The sequence below is a fragment of the Carassius auratus genome, chromosome 17 (assembly GCF_003368295.1).
Source record: "Carassius auratus strain Wakin chromosome 17, ASM336829v1, whole genome shotgun sequence".
Lineage (NCBI taxonomy): Eukaryota > Metazoa > Chordata > Actinopteri > Cypriniformes > Cyprinidae > Carassius > Carassius auratus.
Window position 1 is genome coordinate 6782340 of NC_039259.1, and position 16294 is coordinate 6798633.

The window sequence follows — 16294 nt, forward strand, 5'->3', positions numbered from 1 at the left end:
TGTCTGATAGTTGGAATCCTTTTAATATGTTTAGAGAAATGTGACCTGGACCACAAAACCAGTCGAAAGGGTAAATTTTCAGATATTAAGATTTGTCCATCCTCTGAATATATGCACTTTCCATTGATGTATGGTTTGTTAGGACAGAACCATATTTGGCCGAGATACAACTATAAATCTGGAATCTGAGGGTGCAAAAAAATCTAAATACAGAGAAAAATTGCCTTTAAATTTGTCCAAATTACATTTTTAAGAATGCATATTACTAATAAAAATTACATTTTTATATATACAGTAAGAAACTTACTAAATATCTTCATGGAACATGATCTTTACTTAATATTCTCATGATTTTTGGTATAAAAGAAAAATCAATAATTTTGACCCATACAATGTATTTTTGTACTATTGCTACAAATATAACCCAGCAACTAAAGACTCAGGGTCACAAATCAATACTGGGAAAAAAAACAATGTTTTGATGACTGACAGATTCCTTATATGAGTCACAGACTCATGTTTAAATTAAGGTACTGATTTGAGCGGTTACAAACCAGACCATTACTACAATAAAACAGAATTCTCTTCCCAATCCATTGGTAGATTCTGAGGTGTCTAAAATATAGAATAGAGATCACAGAATTCATATCTTCTGATTTCACATTAAAGAATAAGTTCACTCAGAACTTAGAATTGTCATTATTTACTCACCCTTGTGGTGTTTTGTATTCCACAAGAAATGATGAATATTAACACTTTGGGTAAACTATCCTTCAACAGTACTAAAACCTAATGGTTTGGGAATCTGTAAGACATTTCATCTATTCCAATCATAACTCATACAGCAAATATAGAACTCAAACCATTTTTGTATCATTTTATTTTTCTTATTCAATGAAAATGTATGAAAAGAACACAGATTCAGACTAACTTTATAAACTGTGTATATAAGCAGTGGCAGGTGGCATGTCCACTTGCAAATTAGTCGCTAGATTTTGAAATAAGGTTCTGGATTCCATCCTGTCTGGTCATTTCAATAGGTGATCTTACAAACAGGTTCACCCACATGAAGCACACCTGTTTTCTTCACCGTGTAGTACTGTCCCAATATTGGTGCGGTTTTCTGCATAGGGTCAGTCAGTCGATAGCTATAAAGTAAAAAAAAATATGAAATTAACCTATGCACAGAGGAAGTGCTTCTTACGTGATTAGAGTTTTTGCACAACTGTAAGTAATACTATTTTTTATTTTTTATTTAAACTAAACCATGATTTTCCTATTTATGCAAACACAATGTATGACAATTCAAACACACACGTGTGTGTGTGTGTGTGTGTGTGTGTGTTTTAATTTAATAAAATATTATGCCCAGAATTAAATTTTTGCTGCTCTACAATCTGTATTCTCCTGCTGTTTACACTTTCTCTCAGTCGCTTTGTTGCATTTCTCAAATCAGAAATGACATTTTCAAAACTACTTGTTCAACCTCCACATCATCTTGTCACTTGCGCACATCACAAAACCAGTTTCTCATTATTTTGAACTAGTTGCGATTGCTTTTGTACATTCATGCAATAGATTACGCACATTTATCTGCGGTTTCCTACATTATCAGTTGCTAATGTCATGTTGCTCAAAATGTATAGTTATCTGTGCAACAGTCTTACCGCTCAAAACATCTAGCCTTTAGTTCATCATGTAAGTCATTAAAAAAATGGTTAATCTAGTTGTCATAAACTGCCAAATACACTTTGTATTTTTGTTACAAATTGTTATTAGACTTTTTGTATATTTGTCATGAATTGTGCAAGTGAATCTTGACTAATGAAGAGATTGTAGAGCAACAAGTGATAAACCATTTCTCTGAAATAGGTCAAAGGTTAATTTCATGAATCTTCAGTTGGAAAGCTTATACTGTATAGACAGAGGACAACACAAGAGTAACGAATTGTGAAAATGGACTTAATTTTTTATTTTATTTTTTATTTGTGCCCATAATTCTTTTCTCTTTTCTATATCACAATGACATTGTAAAGGTTTTTGTGTTTTGTTTTTTTTGGGTTGGACCACTAGTAAATTTAAATCAATATCCCACATACTGTAATGTGTAAATATGTACTTATGAAGTGGATATATGGCATACATAAGCATATGGCATATTGTTCAATACAGTAACTCATCAAGACTGTGCACTGTAATATCGACAAACTGACTAAGCATTTTGACTATCTTGTTTGTGTACAATGACACAAGGACTTTTCATTCTGATGGCACTGATATGTTTATCGACAGAAATACTTGCTTTTGATAGATGAACTAAAGATTTTGAATAAGTTACAGGCTTTTGCAGCTAATCCATCATGTGGTGCTGTTTGTACGAATTGTTTTGAGAAATGCACATACTTTTTTGCAAATATTAAGGATGAATCGAGAAATGCACCAAAGCAACTGAGAAAAACTGTAATAATGTGATTCTTTTCCAGATTCTGTAATAATAAACAGCTTTAAGTTTAACATGCCTGATAACATGTAACTGATTAACAAAAGAAAATGTTTAACTGAAAAGCCATGAACCTGTGTGCATGTGCTCAGGGTAAATCTTAATTAGTGAAATTAAATGCAATGTTTCTGTCTGTGTGAGCTTACGTTTTGAGAGTGTCCAGTGGTTCTTTCCGGGTGATGATTCCAGTCTCCGGGTCAACCGTGGTAAACAGGCATCTGAATATTAATGCACAGAATTAATTATTTTACATGAATAAATAGTGTTAGAGATCAACAGGGCTTTAAAACAAAACAAAAGTTTACGCCGAGCAGGATCAATTGTGAAATTTTTTTTTTGCCTACAATAGGATAATAATAATAATAATAATAATAAAGTACAGCGTTTTCTTTACTCTTTTCTTTTAAAAAAAATACAAATAATCTGGTATTTTATCCCTCTGCGTTTGTCACTGCCAAGACAGCATCATCTTTTCTAGATTTTGGCCAAATGTAGACTACTTAACAAAATAAAAAAATCTATTAACACTTTAAAGACATTAAAGTATTTTTGAATAATAAAGATTTTGTGCATTGTTAAAAAAAAAACACTACTTGTATGAAAGATCGCATTTTGAATAATTTAGGCTAAAATGCCAGTAACGCAAAATGTTTACAAACATTCCAAACAAAGTTATTAGTTTCTCTCCACAACAAATCCTCTAAAGTCGTATAAAAACGTAGAGCAAAAAAAAAAACGAATTAATTTAAGGTGAAACTGATGTCTACCTCTCTCATTCAGCACAATTCGAAATGTTTACATATTTGCAATGTATCTGGAGGCTATAATATTATTTATTATAGGCTAGGCTTTTTACTTCACACGCATCAATGCGAAACATCATCCTTCAGATCATCCATATCAGCACAGTGAGGTCTTGCTGAACGCAACAGATTGCACAACGGAGAAGATTAACCATTTTATACATACATTTATGTATAATACAATACATTCCTGAATTTTATTTTGATAATGAACAGGTGGCAATGTTGCAAAAATATGTTGTGTCTGTGTAAGGCGCCGCTGCAATATGGTCATACAAGCAACACATCATTCAAATCTTTTGCAAGATAAAATAAATTTAATAAAATTGTAAAGCTTTTGTAAAATAAAGAAAACTACTTTCTGCCATCTAGTTTCTGAGAACTTCGGTTCACGTCAATGAACATGAAACTAGCACATTGTTTTCTTTCGTTTTGTTAATCTGTCAATGATCAAGTGAAATATATTTAGTGTATATGCCTATATGTTCTTTTTTATGTGAGCCTATCATTTTATTCTGTTTTCTCCATTCACAGAAGTGATGCAGGTGTGTGTGATCTGTTGAATCCATCTTACACTATCTTCAGAAAAACTAACGCCGGATGAGTTTACAGCTGAGCAGAGGCATTTCACTTGTTAGATCTGTCACAGTCACATTTGCAGACCGTACCGTACCGTACTTGAATTCCTGATTGGTTGACAGCAAATTTCAAATATTAAATGGAATGATAAAATAACATTATTAACCAGTTATTGGCCATTTCAAATTTTGATTCTGTTTGATTCTGTCTGTTTTTGATTTCGTTTTTGTTCCTTGAACCGGTTCAGATGCCTAGAGAACAGTGTATATTCTACCTTACCTTCCACAGCCAACGACTCTCTTCAACTCCACTTGGCCAATCTGAATATGATCCCATGTGTCCTAGTTAAGAAACAACATAGTTTTATTTTATATCATAACACCCCTTACATTGCATAATACTGTATTATATTTTGTTTTACCTCGGTGAAGGCCTCACAGTCACTGACAACAATACTGGGACGAAACCGAAGGACAGTAACATCCTTATCCAATCGGGTATTCAGGTCCCTAACTGAGGCCTCTGACATTAGCATGATGGGAGCAGCATCAGGATAGGCCACCTGAAAAATTGTGAAATATATTAGATAATAGCAGTGACAGATAAGAAGTAACACAAAGAAAGTCACAGGAGACATAAGATCGTGATGGCTATTTACTAAAATTGTGATTCACAAAATAGTTTTGGTTTTGGTTTTTATTTGGTTACTGATTTTTGGGACATTTGACAATGCTAAAAAGGCAAGGAGACTGGAAAAAAATAGTTTAGCTTTCAAGAATCTAAGAAACATTTTAAAATTAGTTAAAAACAGCTGTGAATACTCATGAAAAATATATATTTTAAAAATAAATTGCTATCGTGTCTAGATAATTTTGTGGTTAAATGTCTTTACTTTTTAATCTTTATTTGTAGTATGAGACGTGTACAGTGCTCTCCATCAAACCTTTTCATCCTTAGGAAAGAGGGGCTCTTTCTCAGAAGGCCTTTGGGCCTTCAGATGAGGTTCAAACTGCACCAGACGAACGGTGCTGTCTGATTCCAGGTATCGTGTGAGCCAGTTAGACACATCGTCCCCACAGTCCCTGCCCTGAACGTCTACACTAAAGACTCTAGGCACACAAGCACATTTATTTTCAATTGTCAACATGCCACTCCGATTTCAATCAAAAAAGGAAATTATGGCCACACATGCTACTGTGTTACATGGCAAAATACAATACTAGTGGAAGTTAGCAAAGTCAAAAAATGTTATGAGTTTGTTAGATTATAAAACTAATATACATATTAAAACTAATATATGTGTGTGTGTGTGTGTGTGTGTGTGTGTGTGTGTGTGTGTGTGTGTGTGTGTGTGTGTGTAAGAGAGCTGACTGAGTACTGTTTAAAAATTAAATACTGAACTAAAAATATTTTTAGAATTGAATTAAATGTAAAAACGTAAAAATGAAATGTTGCTTTGATAATGAATTTAAAATAAGTTTAATACAAAGTTAAAATAAAAAAAATCTAAATAAATATGCTAACTAATAAAACATGACAATAGTACAAAAAATGCAATTATGTAAAACGAAAAAATTTCAATATTTTGCTATTATTTATATTTATATATATATATATATATATATATATATATATATATATATATATATATATATATATATATATATATATATATAATAAAATAGCAAAATAACACTGCTTCATATATCCACTGTAATCATGCTGAAGCCAGTTACACTGACAAAAGCACAGAAAACTGCTCAAATAAAAAATACACAATAACAATATAGAAATATATAATAAATATTAATAATAAATATTCATACATTATTATGTAAATATAAATACTTACAGTGGCACTTAATGTAAAACCTAAGTACCTGCAGTCCACAACTGCATTATTGGGCTGGTGAAGAGGAACCCTCAGCTCCTCCATCTGGGGTCCCGTGAGACACAGCTGGCCCCCTTCACAGGTCAGAGACACCAGCACCAGACGAGGCTGCTGTCTGCCCGACACCATGTGTCCGTCCTCCGTGATCACCAGCCAGTGCCTGTCACAAACACACACTCCCTGAAGAATTAACTCTACTGCTGATAATACAAAAACTGCCAATGCTAATCTGGACTGTAACGTTACAAAAGTCTAGGCCTAACGTTACGCGCAACATCTTACATGTTAACATGCGTAACGTTACATGTGGGGGTTTAAGGGGCGTCTGAACCCTCTAAATAAGGCTTGAACCCTTTCAAAGAATGTCAGAAACAAAGCCAGACAATAGTACGCATTCTGCTAAATACAACTAATTATATATTTTACGTTTTCAAAGTAGCCACACAAGTTTTCAGCGCGCTAATAACTTATACAAACTAGCAGCAACAGATCGCTCGCGACACTTGTTTTGAGTTATCATCTTTATCAGACGGTATTTCATCAGAATATAGATACTGCCATTGTCATAGTGTTGTTTGACATTAATATTTTATAAGACATATCGAAAATGTGTAAAAACGACTTAAGACATATTGGCTAACGTTAAGTTACCTGCGTTAGGGGCTCCACAAGACAGTTTGCTTGCACGAGAAATTGCACTTGCACAACTTGTGGTTCGTCACATAACGTTACCGAAAATAATAATAATGTTTTAAAGAGTATACCTCTTTTAATTCGCACAGTTTATTTATGAGCGTATACTGATATATTTGCGTTCAGAAACTCACCGATCCCGCAGTTCGCCATATTTGAGCCCCATTCGCAGACACTCTGCCGTCTCCACCGACACTGCTTTCCCGGACTTCATGGGATGCACCAGCAGCTGGGAAACGACTCCTACTTGAGTTAACTTCTTCTCTGGACAAGTATATTTATATACGAGACCGAGTCCAAGCAGAGCAACTGCTGTGCCTGCAGCGCATAATGCTACTTCACGATTCTGGCCCAAGATTTTTGCAAACACCTCTTTGAAGTCCATACTTAATTTTCTTAAAATAATACCTGCCTGAGATTGTAAAGGTCTGAAACGTTTGCAGCGCTCGGGTTATCTGATGGAGTGTTTTTATTGCAGCCAATGAAAAGGCGCGTTGCTACCGGGTAGTTTTAAAGGAACAGTACTCGCTCTTTTTTGAGTAAACATCAGAAAACGTTCTTTTCCAAAGCACATGTTGGGTTTCATCAAAGAAATAATAACTTGATGACCCTCTGAAACAACTTTTCTTGGCACTGGCAGCTGACATCACTTTTTTCACCCTCTCCGGAAAAAAAACGCCTGTCATTCAGACTTTTCACCTAATTGAAAAAATAAACAATTAAAGAGAAGAGACATTTACACTCAAAAATGAACATCCTGTCATCATTTACACGCCCTCGAATTGTGCCAAACCTTTATGAGTTTTCTAATTCTTTTTTTTTTACCAAACACTTTCTGCTAACCATCAACTTCCATATTATTTCATGTATTTATTTTATTTTATTTTATTTTATTATTATTATTATTTTCATATTGTAAAAGCAAATAGGGACCAGCAATTGTTTATTTACCCACACTCTTCAAAATTTATTTCGTGTTCAGTTGGCTGCTGGCTCCGTGTCTTATCTGCTTGAGCAGATGCTTTCCTGGTCTTCCAGCTATCTTCAGGTATGTGAAGGTGTTATGGTACAGTATAGCATTCCGAAGTGAACCCATGAAAGGGAACATCTTGGTTACACATGTAACCTTGGTTCCCTGCATAGGGAAGGAGATGCTGTGATACAGGCCATTCTGTACCTTCGATAGCGCTACCTTCATCATGTAAAATCAGATACAATGCGAAGCATGCTGATATAGCATACATTGTATGCACGGGGTGGTGCTAAAGCACTATTGGCCAATGAATTGGCGTGATGGTATAACGATTGTATACGCTGTTGCATCTTGTTCCCTATTCAGGGAACCAAAGCTACATATCTTTTTACATAAAGTTTTTCTACAAATACCGTGGTTAAACTATAGTTAGTGTAGCAAAATCATGGTTAATTTGCATGGTTTAATTATAGTTAGCATGTTGTTTTTTTTGTTTTTTAGTTTTTTGGTTAAACTATAGTTAGTGTAGCAAAATCATGGTTAATTTGCATGGTTTAATTATAGTTAGCAAGTTTTTTTAGTTTTTATTTATTTTTATTTTTTTTATTTGTGGTAAAACCTTGTGATTTAGTTTGTCTTGGAAAAGGGGGTTGCTAACAAATGACCAAGTGTCAAATCGAACAGGTAAATTCATCTAACTACTAGTCCACCACTTTTATTCTAACTCAAACTTTCAAATAAAATGTTTTTAAAATTCAGTTTGTAAGAGTTGCTAACTGAGGGTGTCAAAGTCATGTGACCTTGGTAGGGATGTAATGATTCACTACACTCATGATTTCACGATTTGATTCAATTCACAATTTTTTTTTTAACAAAATTATGTTTATGACAAATTATGAATTAAATGGGTCCATGTATTATTGCTTCTACAAAATGCTGTACATTTCTTTGTGAAGTTTAAACGTAACTATAATAAAATACTAATATAGCACTTGCATATTATTGCTCTTTTGTTGGTTTTGAGTGATTATATTGTCCTCATTTGTAAGTCACTTTGGATAAAAGCATGTGCTAAATGAAATAAATTTAAATGGAATGTAAATTTAAATAACAAAACTAAGTAGAAATGTAAAAAAAAGCCCCAAATCAAACAAAGTGTTGAGAAACTATACATAAAAATATCTGGATGAAAGAGCAGATGAGCTGAATGAGACGCAGATTCACTCTCTGCCAGCAGGTGGCGCTTAAAGCATATCCTTGGTTTCTGCTGTAAACGAACCAGCGCTGCACTTATGAACTGTAACATGCATTATACAGAGGCAAGATGAAAAGAAAAATACCACATAAAATTTTCCAAAGAGAGTAAGTTCCCTTCAGATATAAACTCCTACCCCTAAATGAATCGCAATTTGTTTAGCATCTCAACCAATTTGAATTGTCATATATATAAATTGATTTTCAACCGGCTCGCGGTTAATAGTTTACGTCCCTAGCTTGCTTTAGTTGATTAATACCCTACATTTAGCTTTTAACTTCTGACTTTTGTATTTTGTGTGAAATTTATCATGATAAACAAAACATGTAAGAATCATAAACGTTTGTTGTATGAAAAGTTTTTGTAATCCAAAAGCCAGGGTGGCCTTCAAAAATATGTCACCAGCAGTCTAGTGCTTTACTAACACAGACAATAGTTTTGACTTGTCATTTCATCTGGCAGAGTAACATACAACACATGCAGAAAGTTATAGTAATTGTGTAAAGTGTTTCTGAAAGGGTTAATTTTGTTTGTTTACAGAAACGGTTTGGAGAATCAAAATTATTTTGCCTGGTAACTGATAGCATGTTACAGATTCTACAATCGAACTTGGAATATATTCCTTATTAAACATTTTACAGTATTACCATTGTGAAAATACATCCCCATGAAGAGTTAGATCGGCATTAGACATGGATAAAAATAAATATTTTATTCTTTTTATTTTATTTTTATTAGCATTCTACTCATCATTCTACTTATTTTGCCCTGTTTCCTTTAGTAAGGACAAAAATAGAAATAGAAATAGAAATGTACATTCTGTCCTGCCCCCACTGACCTGCTGGTCAAAGATATTTTTTACCTTTCACATGGATGTAGATGCCAAACAAGAAAAAAAAATCAAATCTAGAAGCAAAAGCAACAGATGCCGCCACCGTGGGGAGGCAATACAGGCATTAGTTGTAATGGTGTTCCTTCTGTCACTGTGTCATGCAGGTTTAATAGCTAAAGGCAAAGTCTTGGGCACAGAGTGCTTTCTCCTTGGCAGGATGTGAAGATGACACACACTCCTGTGTGGGCCAAACATAGCCTGAGCAGCAAGGCCTCTCTGAATCATGGAGGATACACAGGACACGATGTCCAGATCAGTGCTGAGAGCACTTGGGGGGTCCGTATGCGATAACTGCTGTTTTTCCTAGAGCTCCAGCTCAGATCAAGGTCATATTTATACTTTATCTTCAAAGGAATTTTATGTGCTAAACATCAAGAGTAATTAAATACCTCTGGTTCAAGAGTCTAATAAACTTGCCGTGCCGAGATGTTGACTCGACAACTCTGTCCTAGTCATCTGCTGCCAATCTGAATATTGTTTTATCACTCCGTGTGACCTCCATCAGGTTAATATACTTCAGGAGCTTTCAAAAGGTCAGATTATTCCCTTAACACACTGTACAGAGCTGGGCAGAAAGCAGGAGTCATGTCGGTATCCCATCTGGATCAACAAATACCTGATGGGTGTTTCATTTTGCTGGTTACACTGAAGTCTAGCACGTTGTATTATAAAGGACTCATTACATTAATGGAGTGGCAGTCTGGTAATAATATCAGATCATCGTATTCTTAATAAAGAGTGTCAGATGTGGTTTCTCAACATTGCAACAATGCAAAAACCATTGATCCAACAGGGTTGTGCAAATTGCAGAATTGCAGAGCTGGCTTCTTTTTAAGGAGTTAAATTTGAGTTGAATTGGCCACACCCAAGTTGAATTGATAGGAAGAGGAATGTATTGAATTGTAATTTAAAGAATTTCAATGCATATCATTTATCCGCCAAAGAGATGAGATGTGAGGAAAAATTATTTATTATTTAAAAATTATTTAAAAAAAAATATTTCCATCATCAGTTTAGAGACTGCATGCAAAATTTTGTGAATGAACAGAAATGCACTGCAATATATTTTTTTCCCTTCCATCTCATATTTGTTCCACAGAATGAGATTTTTTCTTGCACCCTCACCCACCAAACTTAAAATATCGAACTATCCATTTATTGTGAGTCTGTCTGTTTGTATTTGTATGAATGTTTGTATGAATGTTTGTAATGCTTTAGCTCTACTTTCTTGAGTAAAATTAAGTGAATTTCTTTGAATTTCACTACATTTTAAGCCTACTTCCTTGTACAAATTAAAATTGCAATTATGCATTCAGTTTGTTATATCATTTCCAATTCAACTCAAATTCAAGAATTGAACTGAAATTTAAAAGCTGTTCTCAGTCCAATTCTGAATAGCACAAAACCCTGAAATGCAAAGCCAAAAATGACTTGAATTAATGAAAGTTAAAAAAATCACACTTCTTATACCATCTGAACAAGATAAAACAGCATTGCAGATCAGACTGTTTTGGTTAGACTTTGTAAAGAACTACTGTCTATTGCACTATATCCAGGTGTAAATGAGTGTTTTGACATAGAAGACCATATGAATTCTCAAAATAGTTATCAAAGTGTTGAATGAGTATAGATGTGTTTATGTAAAAAGACTCCTGGTGGAGCTCTTTCACCAGTCCACCTAATCTTGGGTGGTCCATTCAAGCATCTTTATGTGAATGCTATGAAAATAACACACATGACTCATTGAAGATCTACAGTAACTGTATAAGAAAGTGAGGTGGTTCAAACAGAGCTGCGTCTCTTGGAGAAAAGCCTAAACGGTGAGATGTTTCCCAGGTCAGCAGACACAGTGTTAATAGCTGAGCAGCGTTGAGGGTTACATACACAGCCTGTGGAGCCGGGTTCGAAGAAGTGGTGGGGCGATACGTCTCCTTGCTCCATTAGCGCATCAGTGAAGGACATGTCCTGTGGGAGGATCACCATTTTCTCACGGCTTTTGTACCACAGGCAGGAGCACACCGTCTGGAAGTGGAGCACCTCAGCGTAGACGCTCTTCAGCCCCCGCCTTTTATCTCGCCCAACGGCGGATGGGCTCGGAGGGTCCGGACGCCGTGAAACCAGACATTTTGGTTTATCGTTGGAGAGCAGCGCCCTCTGCTCTGCATCTCTTCTCTCGTCCTCGGTGTTCATCGTCATGAACCGTAGCACCACTAGATTGAGGAAAGCACCAATTACTGTGAGGCCCATCAGGATATAGACAAAACTAAAGGCCACGTAATGAGGGTCGTTCTGGAGAGCGTTGTCCTTCTGTAGAGCTACGTAGTCTCCAAAACCGATGGTGGTGAGGGTGATGAAACAGTAGTAGAAGGCATGGAAAAAGGTCCAGCCTTCGTAGTGGGAGAAGGCAGCTGCTCCTATGCACAAGGTGCTGATGCAGGAAAAGAAGCCGATGATCACCATGTTGGCCATGGAGACTTCCGGCCGCCGCAGGCCCATGCATTTCTTGGCTTTGTGCAACAGGAAGCGGACGAAGGTGTTGATGCGTTCGCCCAGGCTCTGGAACATTACCAGCGTGAGGGGGATGCCCAGAAGTGCATACCCCATGCAGAACGCTTTCCCAGCATCCGTACTGGGGGCAGCATGGCCATAACCTTGGGAAGAAGAGCAGGACAAGATAAGTGTTTCCAAAAAAAACTATGTTTTCATAGATTACTTGATTTGATGTTTTATGCTTTGATGTCTGCAGACCTTAACCCCTTTAGACCCTGCATCAGTTGGAATGGTTTAAACCAAGAGTGCCCCTGTATCTGGAGATCCACATTATTTTAAAGTTCAGCTCCAACCCTAATCAAATGCGCCTGAATCAGCTAAGTAAGCTTTTTAGCAACACTTGTGACAAACACTTTGTAAAATAAATGGATGCTTGGATGGATGATTCAGCTGCAGGTGAGATGCAGCAATTAATTTGGTGCGCAGTTCTTACAGTGTATTACGGGTATTCTCTCGCCGCTTAGCATACATCAGTTGTACACTCGTTATTGCTGTGCATTGTGGGATTGAATGAGTAAACTTGATAATGTCCACTAAGGTTTCAGAGACCACTAAATATGGCTGTCCCCTCAAAGAGTGCCCTATTTAAGGGTATAGGGGGCGAAAGCTTAAGCAGCTGATTTGTTGCCTCGCTGTCCTTTCCAGCAATGATTTTGCAAGCAATATTTGTGCACAAAGGTACCTCCCGAAACTGATTTTGGAGGCAGCATAATAGTGATCTACAATAAGATAGAAAGAGCTTTGGGGATAAATAAGCAAATATTTAATTACTACAATGCTAATTTCTTGCTAGAAACAACATCAAAAGTGGAAATTTGGTCAAAAACATATATCCACACACAAACTGATCACCAACCGCTACTTTCAGACACCATCTTTATTCATAGAAATAAAGGCAATGGCTTTATAGGCAGCATTTGCGCATGAAATCACCTCACAAAATTCTTCTGAGGCAGCGTAATGGTTTAATGATATATTACACAACAAAATAACATGAGCTTTGGTGATAATCATGAAAATATTTAATTTCTCACTAGAAATAACACCAAAAGTCCAAAACACTGATCGGAAACACATTTACACAAACTGACCACCAAATGCAACTTAAAGACACCATCTTTAATTTTTTAGCTCAATCTTCATGGAATGGAATGCACAGGATTGTGGGATATCAAAGACCTTGAAGGATACATCTATGCTGCCTTCAAAAATTGACCGAATGAAGGCAGCTCAGGAGGCAGGAAGTGAAGCTGACATTGGATTTGGATGTGCCTTTGAATGCATCCTTCAAAGGCAGCATTTTTCAGCTTTCGGATACAGCCTTGATAATTACAGACACGTTTGTTGAAGCAGGGTTGATATGGATTTCTGCAGGAAGGTAGATTGGGATTGGAAATGGGATTGGACACCCGTTTAAACAAATAGAAATGTATATTTTTTATAATTTGAGTAATGCGTCGCCAGCTAGACAGGAAAGCTCCTATTTTACCATTTTATATGCTAATTTATGTTCATGCTAAACACATCAAGTTTTACCTATAATCTTATCATCTTAATAGTATCGAGTCATAAATTAATTTGAAGATCTTTCAGATTTGTAGAACACTGGATAGTCAAGAAGACTATACCAGAGTAAGCTCCCATAAAATGTTAGTAGGTCTTCAGTGTCACTCTGCGTGAGATTTACTGGAATGATTCAGCTGAGTATAGAATTATGTGTGATCTTTGGGGGTGGATGTCATTTTAAACAACCTCTTAATAAGTCTGAATAAAATGTAATGTAAACAAGCCTTTCAATAACACACACACGCTTATTTATAGTAGATGTTCTTTAAAACCCTGTAAATATTATTACAGTCATTCATTACACTTAGCCATACCAATTTTGTTATGATGATGCTGTAAACTCTCCAATGAGGGCAGACTTATAAGGCATTAGCCTGGAGATTTGTGAAAGCTATGCACATAATTGTCAGTATTGGGATACCAAACTCATGGATCAAGTTTTCATTGAGCAAATTAGGACAATGAAGTTCAAATTATTTAAGAATAATCTACCGTTATGTAGCTAAAACATTACAGAATCACTGTTCTTACTTTTATCCAGACAAAGGCAATGATAATTATCAACCAATACAATGAATTACCATTATCTTGTGTGTGACAATACATTTTTTTATGTACACGTCACAAACATGTAAATGATTAATAATCATAATTCCAAAATGAAAATGGTAAAGATCTAAAAATGGTAGCATCAAAATTAACTGGTTCATTCAAGTCAATTGTTTTTTTAATTATAAATAAAAATAATAATAATACATATTAATACCCAAATGGTGCATATCTGTATACCATAAATTGTACATAATATTAGTACCTTTTAAAAGGGAACAGGCCTAGTGACAGCTTTTGTACCTGTTTTAAATCAAATTATGTTTAGTTGTATATAATCACTTGCCCCAAGGTTTTTATTTCTTTATTCATTTTTACTCTTAAAAGCTCTTTTTTGTCTTTGAGGGAAATACAGTTAGTTGTCGTTCACACAAGCAATGTAATATCATTGTCTTCAGCTCGTGAAAGCCCAGAGAGAAAACATACATTAGCATTTTGTAGGGTGCTCTTCTAAAAATAACCCATGCAAGACCATATTTGAATGAATTCACCGGAAGCAGTGATCACCATGAACAGTAACACAGGATTAAGCGCTTCCACCAAGATTGAATTCGAATCTGACTGAATTACATTTTTATTTTATACACAAAGCACACAGTTAACTGTTAATTCTACGTAAAAAAAAAAAAAGAGAATGAAATAAAAAAATAAAATAAGAAAAAACCTCCAGAACTTACCTACAGTGTTTATGGGGATTTAGGTGACTGTGTCTATATTTTAGAGTTCCTATTATTATAAATATACTAATTAATTTCACCTTTTGTTTTCCATGCTGATAATAACACAGGTGGCGCAATGGAAAACCAAACGATGCCTTTAAATTAATCCAAACTGTCCCTCGGCAGATGATAACAATGTCGCCCACACGAAAACAAAACATAAGACACTAAAATTATGCTATACTCTACATAAAAAAATCAAATACATCTAAGTAATTTATGTAACACATCATAAAAGTATACGTTTTGTCTTATTCACACCTTAAGAGAGAAAATTGTAAAACAAAAATGTGCATAAAATTAAACGAAACAAAAGGTTTTCTAAACCTAAAGTTAATTGTATTCGCTTATATGCAAGGGGTAATAAAAGAAAAGAAAAAAACAGGCTACTAACTGTCTTCCTACATTAAGTTCGTCAGAATGAAAAATATAAAAATTACCTATGGTCGTTATCACAGTGATGGCGAAATAAAAAGACCCGGCGAACTTCCACTGGACTCCGGCTTTGTGAGGCTTCAGAAGCAACACGACCTTTTCAATCTGATCAAAGTCAAGCCTGGTGAGATTATATTTAAGCATAAGTAGAAATTTTCGATAGTCGAGTTTGCCCTTCTGGCTTTTCTCTTGCTTTGACTCGAGAGCGTCGAAGACTCCCGCTCCAATGAGCAAATAGGACAAAGTGCAGATAATTAAGGCGAGTGTCCGCACGTTTTGTCTCTTCATCTTCTCATAGTGGCCTCAAAATATCCCTCAGGTTTCAAAGCTCCGGACCGGCATGTGAACTTTTCTGATTCATGGCTTGTCATAGCTCCCTTGTACCCCTAAACAGCAAGAATCCGGCTGAGGGTCTCCTGAAAATCTGCCACAAGTGACCGCTATTAAAAGAAGTCGTGTTTAGTGGAGCTGTTCTTTCAGCACCACCCCCAGAGACTCACACACGCTCCTTATATGGGCATTTGTTCCTTCCAGTAAGCATCACAGATCATTTTACATTGTAATTATTACGTAATCACTAATTGTATGTCACTTTTTGGAGCTGTTTAAAACATTTGGGAAGGCCAATTTTTGATTGAGCGGTTGGCGTACAAATCATTGCTTATAAATATCTTATAGGTTATATTAGTATTTAATATTGTATTCAATTTATCAACTTGTTTTCATTCAATTAACACAGGTTTTGTATTTCTTTTTGGAACTGATCATTAACCGGCCTGATCTGAATTCATGCATCTCTCTTTTATTTTATATTTTTAAAACATTGTCT

The 16294-nt window shown here is 35.5% G+C and overlaps 2 protein-coding genes across 2 annotated transcripts; both read right to left on the bottom strand.

Annotated features, from left to right (window-relative positions):
* Window positions 1-862: 862 nt before the first annotated feature.
* On the bottom strand, window positions 863-6936 carry marc1 (mitochondrial amidoxime reducing component 1). The gene is made up of 7 exons (XM_026285451.1): window positions 6601-6936; window positions 5763-5933; window positions 4826-4991; window positions 4304-4444; window positions 4162-4223; window positions 2647-2718; window positions 863-1148 (listed from the first exon to the last, which is right to left on the bottom strand). The coding sequence occupies exons 1-7, from the start codon at window positions 6849-6851 to the stop codon at window positions 1034-1036; spliced, it is 978 nt and encodes a 325-aa protein (XP_026141236.1). The 5' UTR covers window positions 6852-6936; the 3' UTR covers window positions 863-1033.
* Window positions 6937-8850: 1914 nt separating this feature from the next.
* On the bottom strand, window positions 8851-15945 carry kcnk3b (potassium channel, subfamily K, member 3b). The gene is made up of 2 exons (XM_026285452.1): window positions 15471-15945; window positions 8851-12237 (listed from the first exon to the last, which is right to left on the bottom strand). The coding sequence occupies exons 1-2, from the start codon at window positions 15751-15753 to the stop codon at window positions 11369-11371; spliced, it is 1152 nt and encodes a 383-aa protein (XP_026141237.1). The 5' UTR covers window positions 15754-15945; the 3' UTR covers window positions 8851-11368.
* Between the last annotated feature and the right edge of the window lie 349 nt (window positions 15946-16294).